Genomic DNA, 23,279 nt, shown 5'->3' on the forward strand with positions numbered 1-23,279 from the left:
GCTGTCCTGTGGTCATTCTTCAGCCACCCCTCCTCACCCCTTCAAGTGTCCCCATCCCAGATCCACACGAGAGGGATAACCCAGAAAAGGAAGGGAGAGGTACCCAGGACACCAGCGCTCCTGGCAGTGGGGCTGAGCGGCACCAGCACTGCACACTTGGGGAAACCACAGAAGACCCAATGCCAGGCCCTGGCACCAGCTGTGAGAGATGGAGGGAGGGAAGTCAGGGGTCACTTCTCAGTCCTGGGCCTGGGCAGGTAGTGACAAGACACAGTGCCCCCAGGAAGAGGGGCAGGGAGGACATGGTGACCCATGACAAAGGATCGACTTTATTTTGCCGAGCAGAACACATCTGCAATTGAGGTCAAATGCAATGTTAACACCCTCTGCATAACACACAGCGTAACAGTGGCCGAGGTGGCCTGGAGGAATCTGTGTTAGGGTCCGGGGTCAAGAAAGAGTCCCTCGGTGGAATCGAGCTTCGCTCCTCCATCTGGTGGAAGCAGTTAGCCTCCACCACTGCTGCTGGAAGGCCGGGAGATGAGCCCGTTCGGAGGCGCCTGAGCTGGGCGCAGGGCACGAGTCGTTGCAGACACAGACCTTCACCCTCCAGGAGACCACCTCTGTCCTGTCCTGCTCTGCCCGGGCTGAAGGGAGCATGATGGCTTCCAGCAGAGGGCTCTGCATGAGGTCACTGAGACGAGCTGAGCACCCCCTCATGCTCTGTCTTACAAAGATGGGGTCCCGGCAGGATCCATGTGGGAGAAGCTGGCCAGACGAAGCCACTGCTAGCCGCCTGCCCTGGGCTGGCCTCCCGCCCTGAGGCACACAGACAGGCAGGACAAACAGCTCCTGCTTGCCCACAGCTCTACCCACAGTCACCCCGCCCCTTCCTACCACTCAAAGGCATCCTCTGGGGCCTCCTTGCACTCAACAGAGCCCTCAAGGCCACTTCCTGGAGGAACCAGACGGACGACTTAAGGTGACCCCTTTGATTGCCACTTCCGCCTTACAGCAGCGCTACAGGACAGGAGAGCGAGCCAGCCCTACCCTGGCTGTGTGCACCCTCCAGCATGCTCCCCCAAATGCCCCGCATCCGCCTGTGGCCCTCAGCATGGCATACATGCTGCATCAACTCCAGGGGCCATGCCCCTCGGTCACTGGAGCTGTGGCCTGCCTGCCTCCAGGTCACCCACTGCAGAGCTAACTGAGCCAAGTTCCCTTGCCTAGGCTCTTCCCACCTCCTCATCCAAGAAAGTGCGAACCCCCAGGGTGCCTATGAGAGAGACAGAGAGAGAGAGAGAGAGAGAGAGAGAGAGAGAGAGAGAGAGAGAGAGAAGGTGAATCTATTAAGTATGCAGTTAATCCTGCACCGCCCTAACTCCCCTGGCCATCCCCGGGGCCACTGTGCTAGAAACGGCAGCAAGGTCACACCTTCCAGCCCCATTCAGTGCTCTGCCTGCCAAGCCACACTGGCCCGGGAGTCACTTTCAGGCGTGGACTCAGCAGGCTTCCCTGGGTAACTGGACGGCAGCCTCCCCATCACATCTCCCTTGCGGCATGGCCCTGGCTCTCGGCTTCCCGGCTCCGGCCGAGGCTGCTAGAGCCAGGCCCTGAAGAGCTCCTCCGAAGACAGCACCACCGCGGCACAGGCGTCCACCTTTTCCCTTCGGCAGGTGATTAACTTCTGGGGTGAGCTGGTTATTTTCTGAAAAAGAATTGTCATGACTACTCATTAGATGCCCACAGCAGCCATAGGAGCAGAGACCATCACAAAACTCCCAACCAATGGATCCATTCACTTTCTTATTTTCTGTATGTGTTGATTGCCATGGCAGAGATGGGGAGGAGGTTAGACAGAGAGAGAGAGAAACAACCTACTAGTTCACCTTGCAAGCGTCTGCCACGGCCAGTGCTGCGGGGGCACCCAGCAGATGACAGCGGATTAGCCAGCTGAGCCACTGTGCCAACCTCATACAAATCTCACTTTCTACGAAGGCAACAGGGCTGTCCCTGACATGGCCCATTGAAGAATGACTGAGGCACGTCTCCGTTCCCCTTGTCACCCACACTCACTGACACATGACAGCAACAAGGGAAGGGATTCTTGCAGCATCTTCTCCCATCTATCTGAAACAACTACGGACACAAGACAGGGAAAACAAGTGTATTTTTAAATATACACCAGGCAGAATTAATATCATCTTCCTGGCTTACATATTTTTGCTTTCGACTCTTGCTTAGCGACATAAACTTTAATGAAAAGAAATTCCAAACTGCATGCTTTAGAGAGAATAGGAATGTTTCAGGCACACAGAAAAAATTACAAAAACTCTGGAAGATTCCTTGAAGAATTGTCAAGGGTTTCTGACTGGTCATTTTTCATGGTTTAATTAATGAGTGGATTTTGCAAGGATGGCTGGAAATTGCTTTTTAATCACTTGAAGGATCATCTAGAGGAAAAGCAGTGAGGCTGCACCCAAGTGGACTTGGCTCCTGGGCTCTCACCCAACACCATAAACAGAACCTGTCTAAAGTCTGAAGTCAGGAACAAGGAGGTAGTGTTGTGATGTGGTGGGTTAGGCGATTGTCTCCAACACTGCACACCATATTGGGCACCGCTTCAAGTCCCAGCTTCTCTGTTTCAGCTCCCTGCTAATACCTGGGAAGGTAGTGGAACACGGCCCAAGTGCTTAGGCCCCTGCACCCACACGGGAAACCGGGGTGAAGCTCCTGGCTTCAGCCTGGACCAATTATGGCTATTGCAGCTATTTGAGGGAGTGAACCAGCAGATAAAAGCTCTCTCTCTCTCTGGTTCTGTCTTTCATACAAATAAAGAAAGAGTAGGATGGTGGTGGGCAAAAGCAGTCAAAGCTAGACACCTCCTGGCAAGGGATGCCTGTAGAACAGACATGAAGGGTGAACTGGCATGCCCACAGTGACAGCTGGGACCCCAACGCCCCCACTTGCAACAGGACACCTCTACAGCCTACAGGGACAAAGCTGAGCTGGACTATAGCATTGTGGCCTAATTAGTGCATATGAAACACGATCCCAGCAACTCAGAAGGAACATCCTTTCACACTTCAGGGACTGTGAGTCCCCCAGTTCTCACTAAAGGGCTCCCTCATCCTCCTGCATGATCACACCACACTGCTCTCATGATGAGCAGTGAGTCAGTCAGTCATCTGAGTGGTCTGGGAAGGGACCTGAAGGCAGGGACCACGATGCACTTTACAAAAAATGGAAACTATCATGAGTTAAGCCATGTCCATCCTCAGAGCAGAACCGGGCCCCAGCTCTATGCCAGCATGGGCAGCAGCTATACAGATTACCTGATGGACTGAACAGAAGGGGGGCTGGTGCTCTTTCTGCAGGGGCATGAGAGCAGGCCATGCAGGTGTCTCAGGATGCTGGGGCGATGAGCAGTTGCAGGCAGCTCTGGCCCTAGCTGCTGTCCAGAAGCTAAGGGTCAACTCCTTCCTCCCAGGAGACAGCTGAGGGAAGGCACCGGCCCAATGGGGATGTTTGCTTTTGTTTCTGCTTAAGTTTTATCATGTTGCCGCATGAGGCTGAAGTCCAGGGGTAGCCGAGGGGGCAGCTACATCCAGCACGGGGTTGGTGCTGCTGGCAGCCTGCATGTACTGTCCCCCTTCAGACGGGCACACGGGGCTGGCCCCCACTGCAGAGATTCAGGCATGAGGCTTGGTGTTCTCAACAGTGACACAACAATCCTGGACTTGTTAGGAGTCCCATGCTACCCTGTCACCCCACGCCTCCAGCAAAGTCCAAGCGGGGTGCTTGCCTGCCACACTCACACACGTTCTTTGCTCATAATCAATGCCTGTGCCAGTGGCCCATGTGAGCATGGGTTGGCATCCTGGCTGCCCCACATCCAAACTAGTGTCCTGCTGGATTTTCTGGGAATGAAGCAGATGACCCAAGTCCGTGGGCCCCTGCCACCCACATAGAAGATGACCTAAATGGAGTTTCAGATCCCTGGCTAGAGCCTGCCCCAGCCCTGACCATGGCAGCCATTTGGGGAATACACCAATGGACAGAAGACTGCTTGGTCTCTCCCTCCTTCTCTATAACTCTACCTTTCAATTAAATAATAAATAAATCTTCTTTTAAAAAAGAGCAATAAAGAAGATGTCATGGCTTAAATGTTCCCACCATCTCCACCGAAACAGGTGTTGGAACAGGGTAACAGCAGGGTTGTAGGGGGACCCTCAGGAAGTGGCAGGGTCATGCGTGTGGTCCTCATGAACACATGAATAAGGCCTGTAGGCCTGAGCTCTAGCTCTCTGCCACCTACTGAGCTGGGGCAGGAACCCAGGACATGGGCGCCCCAGCCTTCCAAACCATGAACCCAACAGACTTCTGTGTCTCTCCAGCCACCAGTCTGTGGTCTTTAGTTACAGTAAAACAGCAGGGCAGACCAAGCAGGAACCTCCTTGTGCATGCACACCCCAGGAAACCCAGCGCAGCCTGTGTCTAGGCCTAAGAAAGGTGCCAACCCCGTCTGCTCAGTACGGCAGGGGGGAAGGAAGTGAGATTACCAAGGTATCAGGAAGGACGACCTCAGGGCAGCAGGAGTACTGGAACAGCCGGCCTATTTTCCAGATGGAGAGCGGCGCCACCACAAGGATCAGCATGCAGCCCAGGAATGCAAACAGGGCCAGCGCCAGCGGGGCAGCCTCTCCTGCAAACAAGAGCACACAGGGCTCAGGCACAGCGGGCACAGAGGAAACCTCCGAGCCGGGCCTCCTCCTGTTTCCTGGCGTTGTTTCCGCACGCAGGCCACAGATGTCAACACCCTGCAATGTGGTGTGCGCTCAGGGGGAGGTGTTAGCTTAAACCGACCACCTTCAGAACGTCCTTCTAGAATGCAGTTGAAAACACCTGGTTTCCAAAAAGGCCCAAGAAGATGAGTCTTTTCCTTTGGGTGGAGGGGGAGAGAGGAGCATGTGTGCTAAGGGACGAGCTGTGTCAGCAGGCACCTTGGCACCACAGCCAGGGCCAGGGCGTGGGGAGGGATGGAAGAGTGCCAGGTCCCAGGCAGGATGAGGGGGAGGTGCTGAAGAACAGCCCAGGACGGAGCTGGGCGGGAACCAAAAACAAAGCATGTCTCACTATTTCCTCCTGGCACTGGTTCTCGTCCTGGAAGGAAATGTCAAGCTTAGAAAATGGTCACATCATGACCAGGACCTGGCAGGTCTACCACGTGGGACGGGGCTTCCACCTGCCACCAGCCCCGCCCAAGGCGTTGACCGTAGCAACCTGTGGTCCTCACCCGGGCGAGGGTCCTGCTGCTTGCTTACAGTCGCTTACTCCAAAGAAAAGTGGAACAGCCAAGGTCAGGTCTGACCCCCCCCGAGATGCAGAGAGGTTTTTTCCACGTCTCTCTGCTCTGCGTCACCTCAAGGCGGGCCGCTCAGCGTAGAGGAGGGGATGGTGCTCAAACGGGGGACCCCATTTGTGCAAGAGAGTGCAGATGTCACGTACACAGTGGCCAGATTACGGGCCAAGCTTACGGAGGAAAGCTGCTGGGGGTACAGGACAGAAGAGGGGACATGTACCTCCCACTTCATGCTCAGCTGTGTTGGCTGGACTTAAACATGTTTGACATTTTAAAATGCAGTATAAAACAATAATTAGAAAACCCATATGTAAATGTTATGGATACGGCATTAATGGAAAAGCAGACACAAAACATGCATGCTACAAGATGCCAGTATGTGCCCACCATGGGCAGTGACTGTGGGGTGACACTGCAGTCACAATTCACACACATACTCCTTTGGCAAAGCAACTTCCCGGAACTGGACCCTCAGATACGAGGCTCCAAGATCCATGCCAAATGTATGTTTGGACAAAACTACAGGTGGCTTTCAATTTTTAACTTTTGGTAGCAAAGTGACCTTAGATTTTTAAAACAGTTTTTCCCACAAACTTTAAAAAGTATTCTCACCTATACATGCCAGCAGAATGATCCATGTACAATGAAATTAATGAATACATTGGTTCTAACAACAAAATATTTAATAAAAACTGAATGCTCACTGAAAAGAGACTGAAGTCATTCTTGATGGATATGTACAATGGAATTTTAGGCAGCACGAGAGGCCTACGAGGGGGTTTTTTGAACAATATAATGACAAGATGCGTAAACTGAACAAACACAAGCCCCACCGCAGTGCACAGAGCGCTACCACTTGTTTCACACAGCAGGGCAACACACACACACACACACACACACACACACACACACACTCGCAAGCCTTCAGAAGGATACACAGGGAGCTAATCTCTATAAAAGGGATAGGGAAGAAGGGGAAAAGGAAAAATTTCCATATAAATCTTCATTTTTAAAGACAGAGTATATATAACTGGTGGTACTTGATGGACAGGATCAAAGGTCCTAAGATTGTTCAGTTTTATTTCTTTTCAGAGGATCTTTAAGCACTGTTGTTTAGAAAAGCATGAAAACCCAAGAGGAAAAACTGAATCAGGACGATTCCATGGACTCTGCTGAAGGTCCCTCCTTCGGAATGAAAGGAGCTGTGCTGCACAGCCACAATGTGGTGCCCGCCTACGAGGCCAGGCTCACCCAGGGAGCCAGCCTTGCAACCTCTGACCCCAGGCCAAAGTGCTCCTGACAGCAGGCCAGGCCCACACTGGACCCTCTAGGGAACCCAGCCAGCCTCCGGCGGCAGGCGCCTAGCACCCACGTGCAGCAAATGTGTGTGTGCTGGGGCTGTCAGCGGGCCCGAGCAGGCCACCCTCACCTTGCACCTCGATGCACTGTGCCTGGCTGAAGGCGCTGTGCTTCCTGATGGCCTTCACGTAGGTCTGGGCCTTCACGCAGTATGTGGCTCCCGGCTCCATGGTGGTCAGGTGCACCGGGACGCCCTCACTCCTCAGGACTTTGGTGTGTTCCTTCGAAAGATCAGAACAACACAGTGATGAGAAGAGCCAGAGGGGCAAGCTGCAGACATTGCCTTTCCAGATGAAGGCTGTCTCCCATTCGGGGATGCTTGCATTCCTTCGCTCATTCACATCTCTCGGGAGCTGGCCCTGTGCCAGGTATACTGCCACACAGAAGGACACAGCATTGAATAAAATGGACAAAGATCCTGTTCCCGCAGCACTTGCATCATGGAAACAGACAAAATACCAATTGATGGTAGTTGTATAAGGCTGCAAAGAAAACAGCAAGGCAAACAGGAAGAGAGACGAGAGGGCACTGCTTTAAACAGCAGACATTTGGGCAGTTACTGAAGGCCAGCGATCTTATTCGGCAGGCCTTGCGGTGGCCTACACTGTCAGGAGGGATCAGGGCATCACAGCAGTGCAGCTGGCGGGCCAGGCAGGGCAGGGCCGGGCCCACCCTTCCCCTATCTATCCACCCGTCCGCCTCCACCTGCTCTTCAAGGTCAGAACTGTGCTGGAGCCTGTGGAGGCTTGTCTGGACCAAGCCTGTGTGACTCAGGGTACACTTGCCTTGCCCACCACCTGCCCTGCCAGTTATCAAGGGTGGAGAATGGCTTCGCCCCAAAACTCTGATGGAGTGGTATGTTCCTCCTGCCCAGGCCCTGCCTAGCCCTCCTTGGTGCCCTCTGGCTGGCTGGCAATGCCATGTCCTCCCAGCAGGCCCTGACTGCCCTGCCATGCCTTATTATGCAGGTGGTACATGTACCCAGCCTCCCAGATGCTGCTATGAAGTCTCTGGATCTGAGAAGAGTCCAGTCCCCTGTGACTGCCTGGGGGTGCTCCGGTAAGAGGAGCAAGACCAGACAGATTCTTCTCCTAAGGATTTGGCATCTTGGGAAATGGAATACCTGTGGCACGAAGCAGAACAAAAATGAGAGGATGTAGCAAAAACAGCCAAACCCAAGGGGTCCAAAGGCACGGGCAGGGAGGAGTGAGGAGGACCAGGGCTTGGGAGCAAGCTCCAGCCAGAGCAGGCTACAGGAGAAGGGCAGCAAGGAGGACTCGGAAGAGGGCAGCCAGGCCTCCATAGGCCATAAGCCAGTCCCTGGCACCCTGCCCACCTCTGCAGCTGGCCAAAGTCCACACCCTGGAGAGGCGCGCAGCCTCATGCTTATGCAATCGTGCCTTCATCAGAAAACCCCTGGGCTGCTGCCTGTAACACCTGAGGTGGGAGAGAGATGCATTGAAACAGCATTGTGGGTCCAACCAGGTTGGAGTTCAGGGCAAGGAGGCAACCCCCATACTTCAAAAGATCGGCCAGAAAAGGCGTCCAACCAGTGCTTACGATGGACCCAGGCAGTTCTCTGAGGACAGGATTGACAGGGGCAGGGCTGTCAGTGTCCCCTAACTCTCCTTTCCCACACTTTCCCCTGGACTGCTGCCCATCAGGCCACCCCGGCCAGCGTGTCTCCTTCCTGCCTACCCTCTCCTAGGCCCCAAGTCTCACCTCGGCACCAGCTTCTTTCTTCCAGTAGGCAACAAGGAACTCAAAATGCGGCCCCAGGTCCTCCAGCTCGATGACCAGGTGCAAGCCATCCTTGGAGAGCTGCACCACAGGGCACATGAGGATGGCTAAGGGCAAGACACGGGCTGAATGAGTCAGTCCCACGCAGGACTTGGTTTCTCTGGCCCAGCAGGACCAGGTCATCGGGGGCACAGGCCAGCCCCTGTGGGGATGGGGGGGGTTAGCTGCAGCTTCCTGGCACCTGTGACCCACACACAGGCACTCTCCAGTGCCCAGCAGATGCTCAGCACTCACTTTTCAGGTGAGGAATGATTGCAAAAGCAAACAACAAAAATGACAGTTACTTTTATTATTTTTTTTTTATTTTTTAATCCCTTCACTGCAATCAAGTCATAGGTTCTCAGGAACATGACAAAAGAGTCAACATTTTGGTTCCCTTTCAAAACGTTCCTTCCCCTACTGCTCAGCCTTAGCAGAAACCACCCCACTCTTGGCTCAATTAAGCAAGCAGATGCTGTTTGTAAGTGCTTGCTTAACGCCCACGCCTGAGAGTGTCTACATGGCACACTGAGGCATATTTTCACCCTGCAGGCGTGAACACCCGTGAGCTAAGTCACGAGAGGCATGGATTTGCCTGCTATACATCAGGAAGCTGGCTGGCTACCTGGGCATGGGTTGGCCACTCTGCAGGTCACCAAACCACACAGCAGCCACATGATTGCATTGTAACCAGCCTCCACCAACTGTTCCTATCATTGCCTTTCCCGTGTGACCAGCTGCTTCCCCTGGCCACCCAACACATGTGATCATGTACACCCTCGCCGTTGCTAGCACTCAGCCATGTCTGGCCAACTCTGCCTTCTTTCTCACTTCCTTCCAAGACCCTATCCAGGAACTATTGCATAAGCAAGGTCATTTCTTTTCCAGTGACCATGGAAAGGCTACATCCGTGTGGCTCTGTGGCGTGTACACATCTGTCTCCACACTGCAGCTGCTCAGACAGCCACTGCTACAGGGCTGATGAGGCACCAGGCAGGAGGCAGTGCAGGCTATGGAGCATGACTAGGGAGCCAGCTTTCCTGCTAGGTGCCCAGCATTGGCATCCCTGCCACCTGCAGGCCCCAACACACACTGTCAGGATACAAAGGCAAGGTGGGAAAGGAGTGAGCCATTTTCAAAATGCAACAGTAAGGAATGTTTGGGCTCACAACATCCTAGCTTTGCAAAAACTATTTTGATGCAAAAAAAAAAAAAAAATCCTAAGAGAACGCTATTGGAGTGAGGTGGGATAAAGAAGGGTCTTACTTGAGTTTCGATTGAAGGGGTGCTTCAGGGTGCTCCAGGCTGAGGTCTGTGAACCCAGTGTGGCCCTGACACGGAGGTGGTATGGCACGGTGGCGGTAATGTCGTCAGTGACGTCACACTGGGGGCTTTCAGTGAGGGAGCACCAGCTGCTGGGAATCCAGACATGGCTCATGTACAGGCTCTCATACTCCCTGGTCAAGGAAAGGAAGGCACGGTGTCACAGCAGTCCCTCCGACCCAGGCTCCATGACAGCAGCAAGGAGGTGCCTTCACTCCTCTACTCCACGTCAGTCAGCAAGACAAGCCGTTGCTGCATACCCCGCTTGCTGTACTGTCCGTCTTCATCAGCCATCCTTACTCCTTCCATCACCAGGTAAAGGAAGCACTAGGCACAAACCCCAGGCTGTGCACTCCCCCAGTCACTTCCCTAATCTCAGCCACCATCATCCCCTGCTTTGAGGGCTCCTGGTTCCACACGTCACTCTTCATGACATTCTCTCCTAATGACACCCTGTAGCCCTTCAAAGGAGCCCAGGCTCTTCGATGGCCTCAGGGACTGGCCCTCTCCCTGCCTCTTGGCATGATGCTCTTCCCCATCGTGGTCAGCTCTTTCTGCCTTCCCCATTTGTGATTGGCTATTTGTCTCAACCACCCTGCCATGGCTGTTCAGTGCCTGCTTTTCCTGTCAGTGAGATAGGACATAACCATCACCTCGCCTTCCTGACCGCTATAATGGAGCTGCTGAATCAACTCGCTATCTCACTCAGCCTTTCGGATTCTTTCTAGCACTGGTCAGTATCGACAATGGCCTAGAGCACTATTGCCCAATTGAACTTTATCCAATGATGGGAAATTGCCATGCTTTTTAGTATAGTAGCCATTAGCCATACATGCCCAGGGAGCATTTGAACTGCAATTAATGGGAATGAGGAAGCAAATACTTTTAACTAATTTAACTTTTTACAGCCACTTGTGGCTAGCAGCTGCCACCTGGGAGAGTGCTGACAGCCCTACGGAACGTTCTGTCTGCAGCCTCCTCCACGCAGGTGTTAGCTGCATCCTTGAGTCCGCAACAATGTCCACACACGTGGGTGCTCGGCCTGCATTCACTGGTGATGGAATGTACTGAGCACTTGAGTCCCTGATACTCTTCCACAACCGTGAGCACCTAAAGAAGAGGCGGGCCTGCTTAGCCCCAAGTTCATCTGCAGGGTCATGCTTTGCTTTGGCTCACAGGTGTAAGTGCAGAGTTAAGAAAACTGAGGTTTCACCCAGCCCCTACAAGATTCAAGTCTCCATCTGTTAATCCATCTCATTCAGAATCAGATTCAGCGGACAGTGACTCACTGCTGAAAGCCACACAAAATTGTGTCTAAACCACTGTGTTCTCATCAAGTTCACTGTCAAATTCTTAAGAAAAATCCCTCTCATTTCTTCAACATTCCCAAAGTCTCTGCAGACAGAGAAGCCAGCTCATGGGAAACGTCCTACCTCTGGGCTCACACAGCCTCCTTGGGCTGAGGAGGAAGTGCTGGCCCTTCAGGAAGCCACTGATGTTGAAGAGGGAAAAGTTAATTAAAAAGCAAAACACTCACCCCTGGTACTGGACAGAATAGTACACGGTTTCTCCTGGAAAGGTCACCGGACTCCAGATGAAGAGATGCTTCATGTTGGTTGAGTGCACAGAGAGGTTCGAAGGGGCGGGCAGAACGACCACTCCATCTGAGATCAACATAGACAAGATGATGGGAGAGCTCCTGGGGGGCTTGCTACAGCTTCCAGTGACGTCTACCGTGGGGGCTGACACCATAGTCAGCAGGTAAAGCCTTCGTCTACAGCACCAGCATCCCATACGGGTGCCGGTTCATGTTCAGCGGTTCCATTTCCGATCCAGCTTCCTGCTAATGTGCCTGAGAAAACAGCAGTGTGCACCCAAGTGCACCCACATGGGACACTCAGATGAAGCGCCTACTTTGGACTGGCTCAGGTCATTGCAGTCATTCGAGGAGTGAACCTGTTGATAGAAGATTCTCTCTCTCTCTCTCACTTTGCCTTTCAAACAAATACATATATTTTTTTAAAAATACATACTGCAAGTTCTCACCTATTTATGAGTCAGACACAACTCTAATTTCATCCGAGTTGTATTCATGATCAATTCTTGCTGTCACTGTAATTCTGACTTGGTTATAAAATTACATATTAATACTACTACTAATAACTAACTTGGTTCTATCTAGATCATGTACTAGATTGCTACATGATTGATTCTTGCAATCCTCCACCACAGTAAGAGGAAGATTATCAGTTTCTGCATTGTACAATGAGGAAACAGTGACGCATTTCTTTGACTCTTATGTCACACTGACCTGAATTCAGGCCTTGACTTTGCAACTCCTACATGACCCAAGGCAATTTGTTTAAACCCGGCCTTCACTCTCTATCATCACATACTGTGCAGGCTCCTGCCAGCTTCAATTTAATTCCCTATCTTGCTTGTTGCAACCTCTGGGTACCAAGGTCCATCCCTTCATGTCACCCAAAAAGGCCAAACGAGGCAACAGCTGCCCGCTGGAGAGCGCAGGCTCAGGTCAGCTGGGGAGTGCAGCCAAGAGGGGCACTAGGCATACTAAGTTCATGGATAGGAGGACTCAACATAGCTAATACACCAATATGCTCGACATCGTGGCCATTTGGAAAGTGAAAGAGCAAGTGAAAGATCTCTCTCACATCTCTTCTTTCTCTCTCTCTTCTTTCTCTCTGTATTTCTGCCTTTCAAACAGAATTAAATGCTGAAAAATTAGATATATATGAATATATGAGTATATATATATATATATACCCTGTAGATAAGCAGCAAAAATGTATAACCTCAATCAATTCATGCAAAAACATCAGATAATGAGACATCTACGGAACTGGTCAAACTTTCCAGCCTGAGTATACCACACATTACATTACCACCAGCATTGTATAAGCAATCCACTTTCTCTGCATCCTTGCCAACTCTTTTAAAAATATTTTTTTTTTTTATTGTACAATCAGATTTACAAAGAGAAGGAGAGATAGAGATATTCTACCTGCTGGTTCACTCCCCAAATGGCTCTAACAGGATCAGCTGAGCTGATCCTAAGCCCAAAGCCAGGAGCCTCTTTCAGGTCTCCCACATGGGTGCAGGGTCCCAAGGCTTTGAGCCGTCCTCCACTGCTTTCCCAGGCCACAAGCAGGGATCTGGATGGGAAATGGAGCATCCAGGATACAAACCAATGTCCAAATGGGATCCTGATGCATGCAAGGCAAGAACTTTAGCCACTAGGCTAATGCACTGTGCCCAAAAATTTGGTTTTGTCACTTTTAAAAAATGTAGCAATCCAGATAACTGCTATTTCAGTGGGCTTTAATTTGCATTTACCCTCCAGTTGATCGTGTGGAACATCTTTTCAGTGCTTCTTTGCCATCTTGGCATCCCCTTCAGTGAAATATCACTCCATGCCATCTAGACAGTTTTTAAAATTGATTTTGATTTTCTGCAGTTGAATTTTAAAAAGGGCAAAGTTACAAAGAGAAGGAGAAACAAAGAGATATTATATCCATTGGTCCACTCTCCAAAGCGGTGTAATATCCAGGGCTGGGCCAGACCCAAGCCAGGCTCTTAGAAGTCCAACGATGTCTGCCATGTGGCTGTACGTGTGAGTGCTCCCACGTGGGAGCCATCTTCCACTTTAGGGAGCTAGCTCACAAGTGGCACCAACATCCAACGTGGGACGCTGCCATTGCCGGCTCAGAGCATCGTCTGTGCGTTCTAGGAACTTGATCTTTTCTCTACGTCTATTATAGCCTTACTTGCAATCCTCCCAACAGGTTCTTTGGCAGAGCAAAAGTTTTATATTTTGATAAAGTCTAACAAATTTTTTGTTTTATAATTTTTGTTTTCCAGTATAAATCTAAAAACTTATTGCTTAGTTTTGAAGATTTTCTCCTGTGTTTTTTCTTGAAGATTTTAGTTTTACATTGTACATTTAGACAGTGATCCATTTTGATTTAGTTTTTGCACCAGATATAAGGATCAGGCTGAGCTTTAATTTTTTTAATATAAATTTCCCATTATCCTACTTTTCTAAGGCGCCTCAGCCAGTGAGTGATTCATTCAGACTCTGGCCATGAAGTGCCAGCTCGTTCTACTGTGCAATTGAGAATGGGAATCACTGATTTAGACTTCACTTATGTGACTAAAGAAAAACTATCACTGGCAGGGATGGTGGCTCAGTAAGCCAATCATGGACCCTGCAGCATCACCATTCCACAAGGGCACCTGCTCCTGTCCCAGCTTGCTCCACTTCTGATTATAGCTCCTTGCTATGCCTTAAGAAAGCTGCAGAAGATGGCTCCAGTCTTGGGAGCCTTCACCCACATCGTAGACCCCGAGGACGCTCCTGAGTCCTGGCTCCTAGCTTCAGATGAGCTCAGTACCGGCCATTGCGGCCACTGAGGGAGTGAACCAGCGGATGGAAGACCTTTCTTTCTGTCTCTCCTGTCTCGGTAAAAGCTTCCTTCAAATAAAAATGAATAAATTTTTTCTTACAGTAATAACTATGACCGTTACCTGTGACGTATTTCCCAGAAGGCTCTCACGTTCTGCTTTGCTTCTCCCTCTAAGCAGCCCAGTCCCCAGCAATAAGAAGTGCTCAGAAAGACGACATGAGTGAAGCTAGAGCAAGGGGACCAGGTCTGAGCTCTCAGGGAGATTAGACGAGCTCTCGCTTCTGTTTTCCTAAGCCTTCGTCCCTCTGAAATGATTCCCTTTTGCTGCTCTAAGGTTTATACAGGACACCTGTTTCCTAACATCCTGAGTCAGTGCAGCTGAGGTAACAGGAATCCTTGTCCACCATGACAGTTTTGGGCAAGCTTTCCAGGCAAAAATCTTCCTCTTTCCTGGAAGAACCTCTCTATCGGGGCGCCCCTCATCCACATCCTTCAATAGTTTTTTCACATCAGAAAAGGCAGCACATTCTTTATTTTCTTCACCTTGTCCCTGCTTCCTATTTGCTGCAATGCCTGTCTTCTCTGCGGAGCACAAAGGGTACAGGCACTGGAGCTGGCCACCTCTGTGTCAAATCCCAATTCTCCCATTGACTAAACGTACAAGGAAATCACGGAGGCGTGTGAAGTTACAGGATTTATGAGGCTAACAGGTGACGGAGCCGACATACCTGCACAGAGCGTCCTGGTCTCAATGTCTTTGATTTCCACCCACTTTCCCTTTGCTTTCTCTCTGTGTACACTTCTGTAAGATAACGTCAGGAGAGTATATTTGCCTGCAGATCTGCTTGAAACCAACATTTTCAAGATAGGACTTGAAAGAGACTCAACTGAAGAAATGTCGAATTTAAAAAGTGTCTTTCCTCTTCTCCTTTGTCCTCCCTGTCTTCTCCCTTTGGCTTAGTGGAGGTGTGTTTCTCTGCTAACATTTTTGTCCCCAAAACTGTATCATCAACCAAGTAACACCAAACCACCATGCTCATCCTCGTGCCAGACACGGTGAAGATGTCCAGGCACTGCCATCAGCCAGGAGAAGACATGCACCCCCATAAATACCCACCCAGGAGTGTGTGGGGCCCGGGGCAGAGAAGAGAGGTCTGGGAAGGTCTGGGAGACCTCCCCACCCCACTGCGCCATCTGAATGCTGATGAAAGCACCGGCCTGGCGGAGGAAGAACTGGAAACGGTGCTGGCATTGGGGAAACATGCCAACGAAGTCAGAGAGGAGGCTGCAACACACAGGCTGTGAAGACGCTGCTGTCTCCAGTCCAAGAAGTGGTGAGAAAGAGGGTTGACCAACTGTGAGGTGGGGCCTAAGTATGCTGGATCAGGACAAACAAGCAGCACAAAGTGGCTGGCACCTGATAACCCCTGGGAGCCAACAAGGCTTTTGAGGTGGGAGAGGAAACACTGTGAACTTGATATTTAAGCCAGTTGTAGATATTTGCAAATTGCTTTAGCCCTAATTCATTGCTCGTTAACAATCACAATTAGTTCTGTTAAAAAAAAAATGCAGAAAACATACAAGGATCCCAGTAACAGTGCAGTGAGCAGTATCATGCAGGATACAAATTAGAAAATGTGATTTGACACAAAGAGATGTCAAACAGTTGGGGTAGCTACAAACAACCATGAGTACAAAGAGGAAATTACATGATCTCACTGGTGTGGAAAATACCCTAAGCCAAGGATCTTTCAAAATGTTACTGAGTGCGTTTTCTGCAATGACTACCAGAAAAACCCATGCTTGCAAGCCTGTACTCAGTATTAAGCTCACAAGCTGCTATCAACATGCACTCTGCTATTCTCCTGTCCTTACCTCCCCCACCACACGCAGAACTACACGGTGCTCCCCAAGACCAGAAGATGAGATAAATAACAAAAGGCGTGATGAGACTCTGCTACTCTTTAGAATATTTATTTTTGATGATGTATCTTTCCAGATTTTTCTGTGGATATTTGCAGATAAACTCCCAAATGGAGTGTAATTTTTTTCTCTTTTTAAAAATATTTATTGAAGCGGCACAGAGAGATCTCCCATCTGTTAGTTCACTCCCCAGATGCTCACCATGGCCAGGCAGAAGCCAGGAGGAAGGAATGACACGAGTCTCCCAGGTGAGTGACAGGTACCCAAAGCGTGTGAGCCATCCCCTGCTGCCTCCCAGAGCTCACATGATCAGAAAGCCACAATGAGGCTAACCCTCACGCAAGACGCAGATGTTCCCAGCGGCATCCAACCACTACACTGAACAGCCACCCCTAGTTCTCTTCCCTTCTCGAGGGATGCGAGGACAGATGCTTAGGAGGTTTAGAAAACTTTTACAAACACACATAAGATGTCCTATCCATACATTCACATTTTAATCCCAAGCCCTGGCAAAGTATTTTCACCATCTTAACTTATATTTGAGACCCAAACTATGGGCTGCATTCTAATTCCTACTTACCCGCGAGCAAACATGGAATCAAGGCACCGAAGAACCACATGACGAGACTTGTCCAAACGTCTTCTAAAACCACAGTAAGAGTCTGTTCAGCAGACCCAGTTTGATCCGGGACATCAAGTCCTCCCAGGATGAAGTGCTCTGTTCATCTCAGCCATCTTGTTTCAGAATGTACGTGTCCAAGCCGAGGTCTGAGTCCCAGAGAAACCTCAACTGTTCTGGGAAGAGAAGCTGGCCCAGACAGCTCAGAAGGGGCGGGCTCTGCTGCACCCTCCTCTTGCCAGGTGCAAACCCACATATTGCATCAGGGGGCGTGGCTGCAGAGTTCCAGAGAAACTCAGGGGAGATTTAGAATCTGCCTGGAGGAGATACCAGAGCCACAGACTGTCTTTGGGGGACCCAGAATATTCCTAGAGCCAGTGCTAGCAGGTCACCCGAGCTGGGTGCTGAGCATCTGTTTCTGCCAAGACTTCAGAAAAAGCAGAGCTCTTACAAAGAGTACCCTTGTAAAATTGAAGAAATTAAGGACATGGATTTCAAACTTGCTTGCATTTTGAAAACAGATTTGGAAGGAAATATGAGAAACTCGCAAGATTGATTACCCTGGGGCAGAGGGAGTGGGACCTGGGAAGAAAGAGGAGAAAAATGAAAACAAGACTTCTTTCCTTTTATGGATTTTTTTTTCTACTTTTATATTTTTGATGGCATTGGATTACTGAGCCAGGTGAACGTATTACTGAGAAATTCAACCCAATTTTTAAAATACTGAAATAAAACATTAAGAGTTTTGATCCTTACAGTTTAGCTTTGTAAGAACATAAACACCCTAATGTGCAAATGCAGTAGTGGATAAATGTGTTTTTTGATTTTGTTTTTTGAAAGGAAGATTTACATAGAAAGGAACACAGACAGAGGTCTTCCACCTGCTAGTTTGCTCCCCAGATGGCCACAATGACCAGAGTTGAGCAGATGGATCCAAAGCCAGGAGCCAGAAACTTCTTCCGGGTCTCCAACAGTGGGTGCTGGGGTCCAAGGACTTGAGCCGTCCTTTAGTGCTTTCCCAGGTCACAAGCAGGGAGCTGGATGGGAAGTGGGGCCGCTAGAATTAGAATCAGCACCCATATGGGATCCCGGCATGTTAAAGGCAAGAACATTGGCTGTTCGGCCACTGTGCCAGGCTCAAGCCAGGCACTCTGATACGGCATGTGGCAGCAACTTGAACACTGTGTAAATGTCTGTCCCGAGCATGAGTTTCTGAATCCTTTTCAAGCTCTGGTCTAAGAACTATCTGCCTTTGTCTGGGCCATGTCATTGAGGGTTGTGTCTGTCACCTGCCAGCCCCTACTCCTATTTGGGTCCTCTTGGCTTTCTCTTGGTTTTGAGATACCCTTTCAATACCACCTCATCACTATCTCTACAAGCCCAAACCAACAGGCCCTCCTCCCGTGGCACTTCTCTAGCTAATTTTCACTGTCTGAGTTGGAGATCATCCATGTCTAAAGATGAATTGCTGAAACACTGAATCTACTTTTTACTGTACAAAAATGGAATGTTGGCCCTATTAATTGCCACTCAAACATCTGCTATTTAATCATAAAAACAAGCAAACAAAAGGCTTCATGGAGAGGCAGAAAAAGCAATTGAGGAAATGGAAGTTTGTTGGCCAAGGAGGATAATGCCCTGAACCCTAAGAGGGCACTCTTCAGGGCCAGATCTAGAATGAATGTAAGGTGGGCTTGGTGCCATAGCCTAGTGGCTATAGTCCTCACCTTGCATGCACTGGGATACCATGTGGGCACTGGTTTGTGTCCCGGCTGCTCCACTTCCCAACCAGCTCCCTGCTTGTGGCCTGGGAAAGCAGTAGAGAATGGCCTAAAGCCTTGGGACCCTGCACCCATGGGAGACCCGAAAGAGGCTGTTGGAAGAGGCTTCTGGTTCCTGGCTTTGGATCGGGCTCAGCTCTGGCCACTGTGGCCACCAAGGGGAGTGAACCCGGGATGGAAGATCTTTCTCTTTCTGTAAATCTGCCTTTCCAAGAAAAATAAATTCATTTTTACAAAAATGAAAACAAAATTTTACAAAAACGAACCCAGGTCGCAACGCTTTCAGGGTTGTAGAGCCCTGGACAAGCCCTGGCATGAACACAGAGCTGTTACATTGTCTTAATGCTCTTTTGCCCTGTTTAACAAGAGTCCCTTCTGCTTGCAGATTCCTAAATCTTGTATGACCTGTTTAGGCTCACTTATATTTAGTTGTAACATTCCCACACCCCCTGGAAGTAACAAGGAGTAAACAGCTGGATTCCTCTGGCCTTAACTCTGTTGCTTCCAAGCCTCTCCGGCTGAGAGTTCCACACACTTTCAAGTTCTAAAATTTTCAAGTCCTGCCTCTCTTTTTACCTCTTTTGGACACACTTTAGTTTCCAATTTCCTCCCTAATGTTTATCTGTTCGGCCATGAGGAATTTAACCTCCTTTGACCTCAATTCTTTCCTTTGGGTGTGACCAATTAAAACGCTTAATTCTGCCAAACTATTCTCCTGCAGTTATAACTGAATTTTTCTTTCCCACATAACATCCCCCAACAACCTCCCTTAACAGGAAATCCAGACTTCATTCAGAATAGCCCTTGGGTCCACATTTTAAAAAAGCAAATGCCATTTCAATTTTAAAATTTGAAAACCAGAAACAGTGTTTCAGAATAGTGAGACGAGTTAAATTCTCCAATGATTTTGGTTGTTGGATCACTGCTTAATCCTACTCATCTGTGACTAATAATGCAGTGTACGCCGTGCTCAAAGGTCAGTTGATCAGTTTTTCTGAGTCATCCCATACAAACTGGCAATCTCACTTTGATTTTCCAATTCATCAATTCACTTTTAAATTCAGAACTTTTCTCCATTAGGCATTATAGCAATACAAGTTCTATGAAAGCATCGTCCATCTTCATTGTTTGTTAGAACAGACTGGCACCTGAGCAAATATTGAAGGTGAAGTGCTGATAAGGATGATAAACACCTCCAAAAGCCACTTAAACACACTGACCCAATCCTATACTGAGACAGTTTTAAAAACTTAGCAAAACAAGCTTGCCTAAAACTGTTCCATGCATCTTTTTGTAAGTTTTAAAGGCAGAGATACACAGGGAGAGAAAAAACTCTTTCTGTAACTCTCTCCAAATGCCTGCAACACTCCAGGCGGAGCCTGACACAGCCAGCAGTCCAGAACTACCCAGGCCTCCCCTGTGGACGGCAGGACCCAGGCCCTGGAGCCCTCCTCCATCTCCTGCCAGGAGGCGACAGCAGCGAGCTGGATCAGAGGTGGAGCAGCTGGCGCTCAGGCCTGCACTCCAACCTGAGAGGCTGGCATCCCAAGCAGCAGCACGTCCTCTGTACCCCAAACCACTGCGGGTACTTCATCTTTTTTTCAAATGGTAGATGTTGCTCAGAATATGAAATCAGATTATTACACCACACGCCATTTAAGGAAAAAGTGACTGTCATCAGGAGACCATTTAGAAATAGCAGGAAGGCCCATATAGATGAAGTATTACAAAGGATGCTTTCATTTTCAAATGTAGGAGGTAAAATACGTATAATGCTACGCTACTCATTTATTGGAAATGCATCTGAAATGTTTCTAAAAATGAGAATGTTTGCTTTCTAAACCAAATTCTCCACATTGCAGGAAAAGTGAAGAGAAGCAGTAGCTTTTAGAGACATGAATCCAGAGAAATAGGACAGGAAAGTCTTTATTATTACACTGTTGAATTAATTTTGTCTGTGCATTTTTTAAAAAGATTTTTACTGGAAAGGCAGATATACAGAGAGGAAAAACGGAGGGAAAGATCTTCCATTTGCTGGTTCATTCCCCAAGTAGCCGCAACAGCCAGAACTGCGCTGATCCAAAGGCAGGAGCCAGGAGCTTCTTCCGGTTCTCCCATGTGGGTGCAGGGTCCCAAAGCTTTGGGTCCTCTACTGCTTTCCCACAGGCAGGGAGCTGGATGGGAAGTGGGGCTGCTGGGACTAGAACTGCGCCCATATGGGATCCCGGCTCGTGCAAGGTGAGGATTTTAGCTCCTAGGCTACTGAGCCAGGCCTCCAATGTGCATCTTTAAAATGCCCTCTACCTACTAGGTTCTGGCTGATCATTTCAACTTCTTTGTTGTCAACCTTTCATTTTTAAAGAGAAACTAGAGCTCTGATTTTTACATAACTCTTCCAATTTTTAAACATCAACAATTTCAACTCTTCTGAACAAGGAATCCCAACACCCTCACCAATGAGAACGGGGTAAAAGCCAGGCCTGCATGGAGAAGCGGTACCTTGTCCTAACTCTCAGAGGTGGTGACCATCGACAGGTCACCTACGCCTCCGCAGAGATGACTCTTCCGGCCACCAGCTGCACATTTGCTACGACTTTTCTTTTTTTCTAGCCATGACAACAGACAGTACTTGGTCTTCTTGTTTTATTTAATAATACAGCTTTGAAATGCTTTAACAGGGTTAAGTATATAATGCTAGCTTTAACGGTGTGGTGATGTGTGTACTTAAAGATGTGGATATATATTCAACTGAACCCGAAGGATTTATGATCAAATAAAAGTCTATAGTAACTGATGCAGTGGGCCGACTGGGCGGGATTACATGCGCTGTGTGTACACAAACGAGACGGCCAAGCACTTCTTCCCATGTGGGAAAAACTTCCCAACACGGCCTTCCCAGGCCCTCTTCCTAACCTAAGACAAGCACAGGGATGGCTTTGTGTCATGATCTAGAGCACCACAGTGGCAAACAAGCAAACCTGATCTTTAACACAAGTCCTGCAATAAGATTGTACCAATTCTTAATATCAGCTTGGGGTTTGCTATAAATAATTCATGTCTGTGATTCTACATAATAATGGCCTTAAAAATCCATTATTTTCGCTGGGGTAGAATACAAAGAGAACAAAATTAAATTAATCAAGTGAATGTTGAAAGTTAAAATGGAATCATGTTGACTATTCATTTTACACTTTCCTCAATTTATGTTTATGATGCCTACAGCAACAAAAATTCAAGCACACTTGACATTTATTTACATTAAACAAATCCACTAAATAAAAAACAAAGGGGCACTGGGTGAGAAAGACAGTAAAATGTGAACTAAAAGGCTCTAAAAACCAAATAAATAAAAATTTGTCTATTGATGTCTTATTTGTATCTGTTGACTTCTGTTACTCAATAGAAGAAACCAGGGCTGCCACCCAGTGGCAACATAAATCTTTGATTTTCAGATTTAAATAAGAAAAAAAAAATGTTTTAAACAATTAAGTGAAAAAGAAAAACCTAATAAATTTTACAATTTTGGTTTCACAATTAGTAACCCCCGTGCACTAAATGCTTACAACAGCAAAAGTGCAAATACATGTGTAGGTAGGACTACAAGATTTCTGAAAACTTACGACCCTACTGCTTAGTAAACTATTTTGTTTTAGTTGTTACTTTCAACTAAAACAACGGTAGTTACTTGCTTAAATTTCAATCTACAGAACTACTAATGGAAGGAAAAGCTGTGACCATAAAACACATCTAGTCTTCTTCTGTGGCCTACAGAAGTATACGGAATACTTTTTAATAGTCGGTCACCCTTATACCCAATATGCTCCCTGCTAAATAAAAACATAAGACTTGAAAAGTAGAAAAAAATTCATCCTAATCATGAGCACATTCCACTCAGACATACAACAATTTTAGTGTCACATTCAACAAAAGTAGGAAATAAAAAAAGGCAACACTATCCTAAGAATTAGATGTTCAGGGAGAAACACTTTCCAAGGGTCATAGTGTCTCCCACTTCCCTAAAAGTCAGCATAATTTATTTCACTCTTGTATAAATATAACGTCCTAATACAAGATGCTTTGGTAAAATAACATTATGGAAGAAATAACAGTATAGCAAATGTTTTAAAACAAAATATTTCAGATTAATCGATTCTCTTGAATAGTGACATAAGAGAAAAAGCATTCCCCCAAATTAAGAATTTAGTGATTTCTGGTTTGAACAGACATAAAATTGCACAAGATGTTTTCTAACTTATAGCCCATTTGTTTTGTAGCACATTAAAGACAATGAATTCATTTTTAAAAAATAATGATAGATACAACTTTTTACTTGAAATTTACACTGGCTTGTAACAAATACCTAAAATAATGATTTCTAACTTTCCATTTATTATTGCTATTTAGCCACAGAAAAGATTAACATTCTCCCAAGAAATTTATTTTAGCATATGATTTATATCTATATATATACATGCACATATCCATGTGTACATATGTGTGTGTATATATATATATATATAGATACAGATATGAAGAGAAAACACAGCAAAACAGGGTGCCTTTATAAGGAAATTAACAAATGGCAGTAAAGGAATTTTTCCATATAAAGACTTCTGATCTATATTATTTAATTTTTTTTCAAATACAAAACCCTTACAAAGCAAAAGGGAAAAAGCAAGACAGAAAATAATAGATCAAAGGAACTGTTC

At 47.8% G+C, this 23,279-nt stretch overlaps 1 protein-coding gene across 2 annotated transcripts; it reads right to left on the reverse strand.

Annotated features, from left to right (window-relative positions):
* Positions 1-306: 306 nt before the first annotated feature.
* Positions 307-17,643, reverse strand: IL20RB (interleukin 20 receptor subunit beta). 2 transcript variants are annotated; one of them, XM_041004494.1, is made up of 7 exons: positions 16,751-17,643; positions 11,361-11,487; positions 9,767-9,957; positions 8,444-8,568; positions 6,792-6,942; positions 4,563-4,705; positions 307-1,708 (listed from the first exon to the last, which is right to left on the reverse strand). In XM_041004494.1, the coding sequence occupies exons 1-7, from the start codon at positions 16,788-16,790 to the stop codon at positions 1,601-1,603; spliced, it is 885 nt and encodes a 294-aa protein (XP_040860428.1). In that variant the 5' UTR covers positions 16,791-17,643; the 3' UTR covers positions 307-1,600. The 2 variants fall into 2 exon arrangements, with proteins under 2 accessions (XP_040860428.1, XP_040860417.1); XM_041004483.1 differs by lacking the exon at positions 16,751-17,643 and having other exon boundaries at positions 11,361-11,655.
* Positions 17,644-23,279: the final 5,636 nt, after the last annotated feature.

Source organism: Ochotona curzoniae, unplaced genomic scaffold (genome assembly GCF_017591425.1).
Source record: "Ochotona curzoniae isolate NIBS_2020 unplaced genomic scaffold, NIBS_Ocur_1.0 contig_1302, whole genome shotgun sequence".
Lineage (NCBI taxonomy): Eukaryota > Metazoa > Chordata > Mammalia > Lagomorpha > Ochotonidae > Ochotona > Ochotona curzoniae.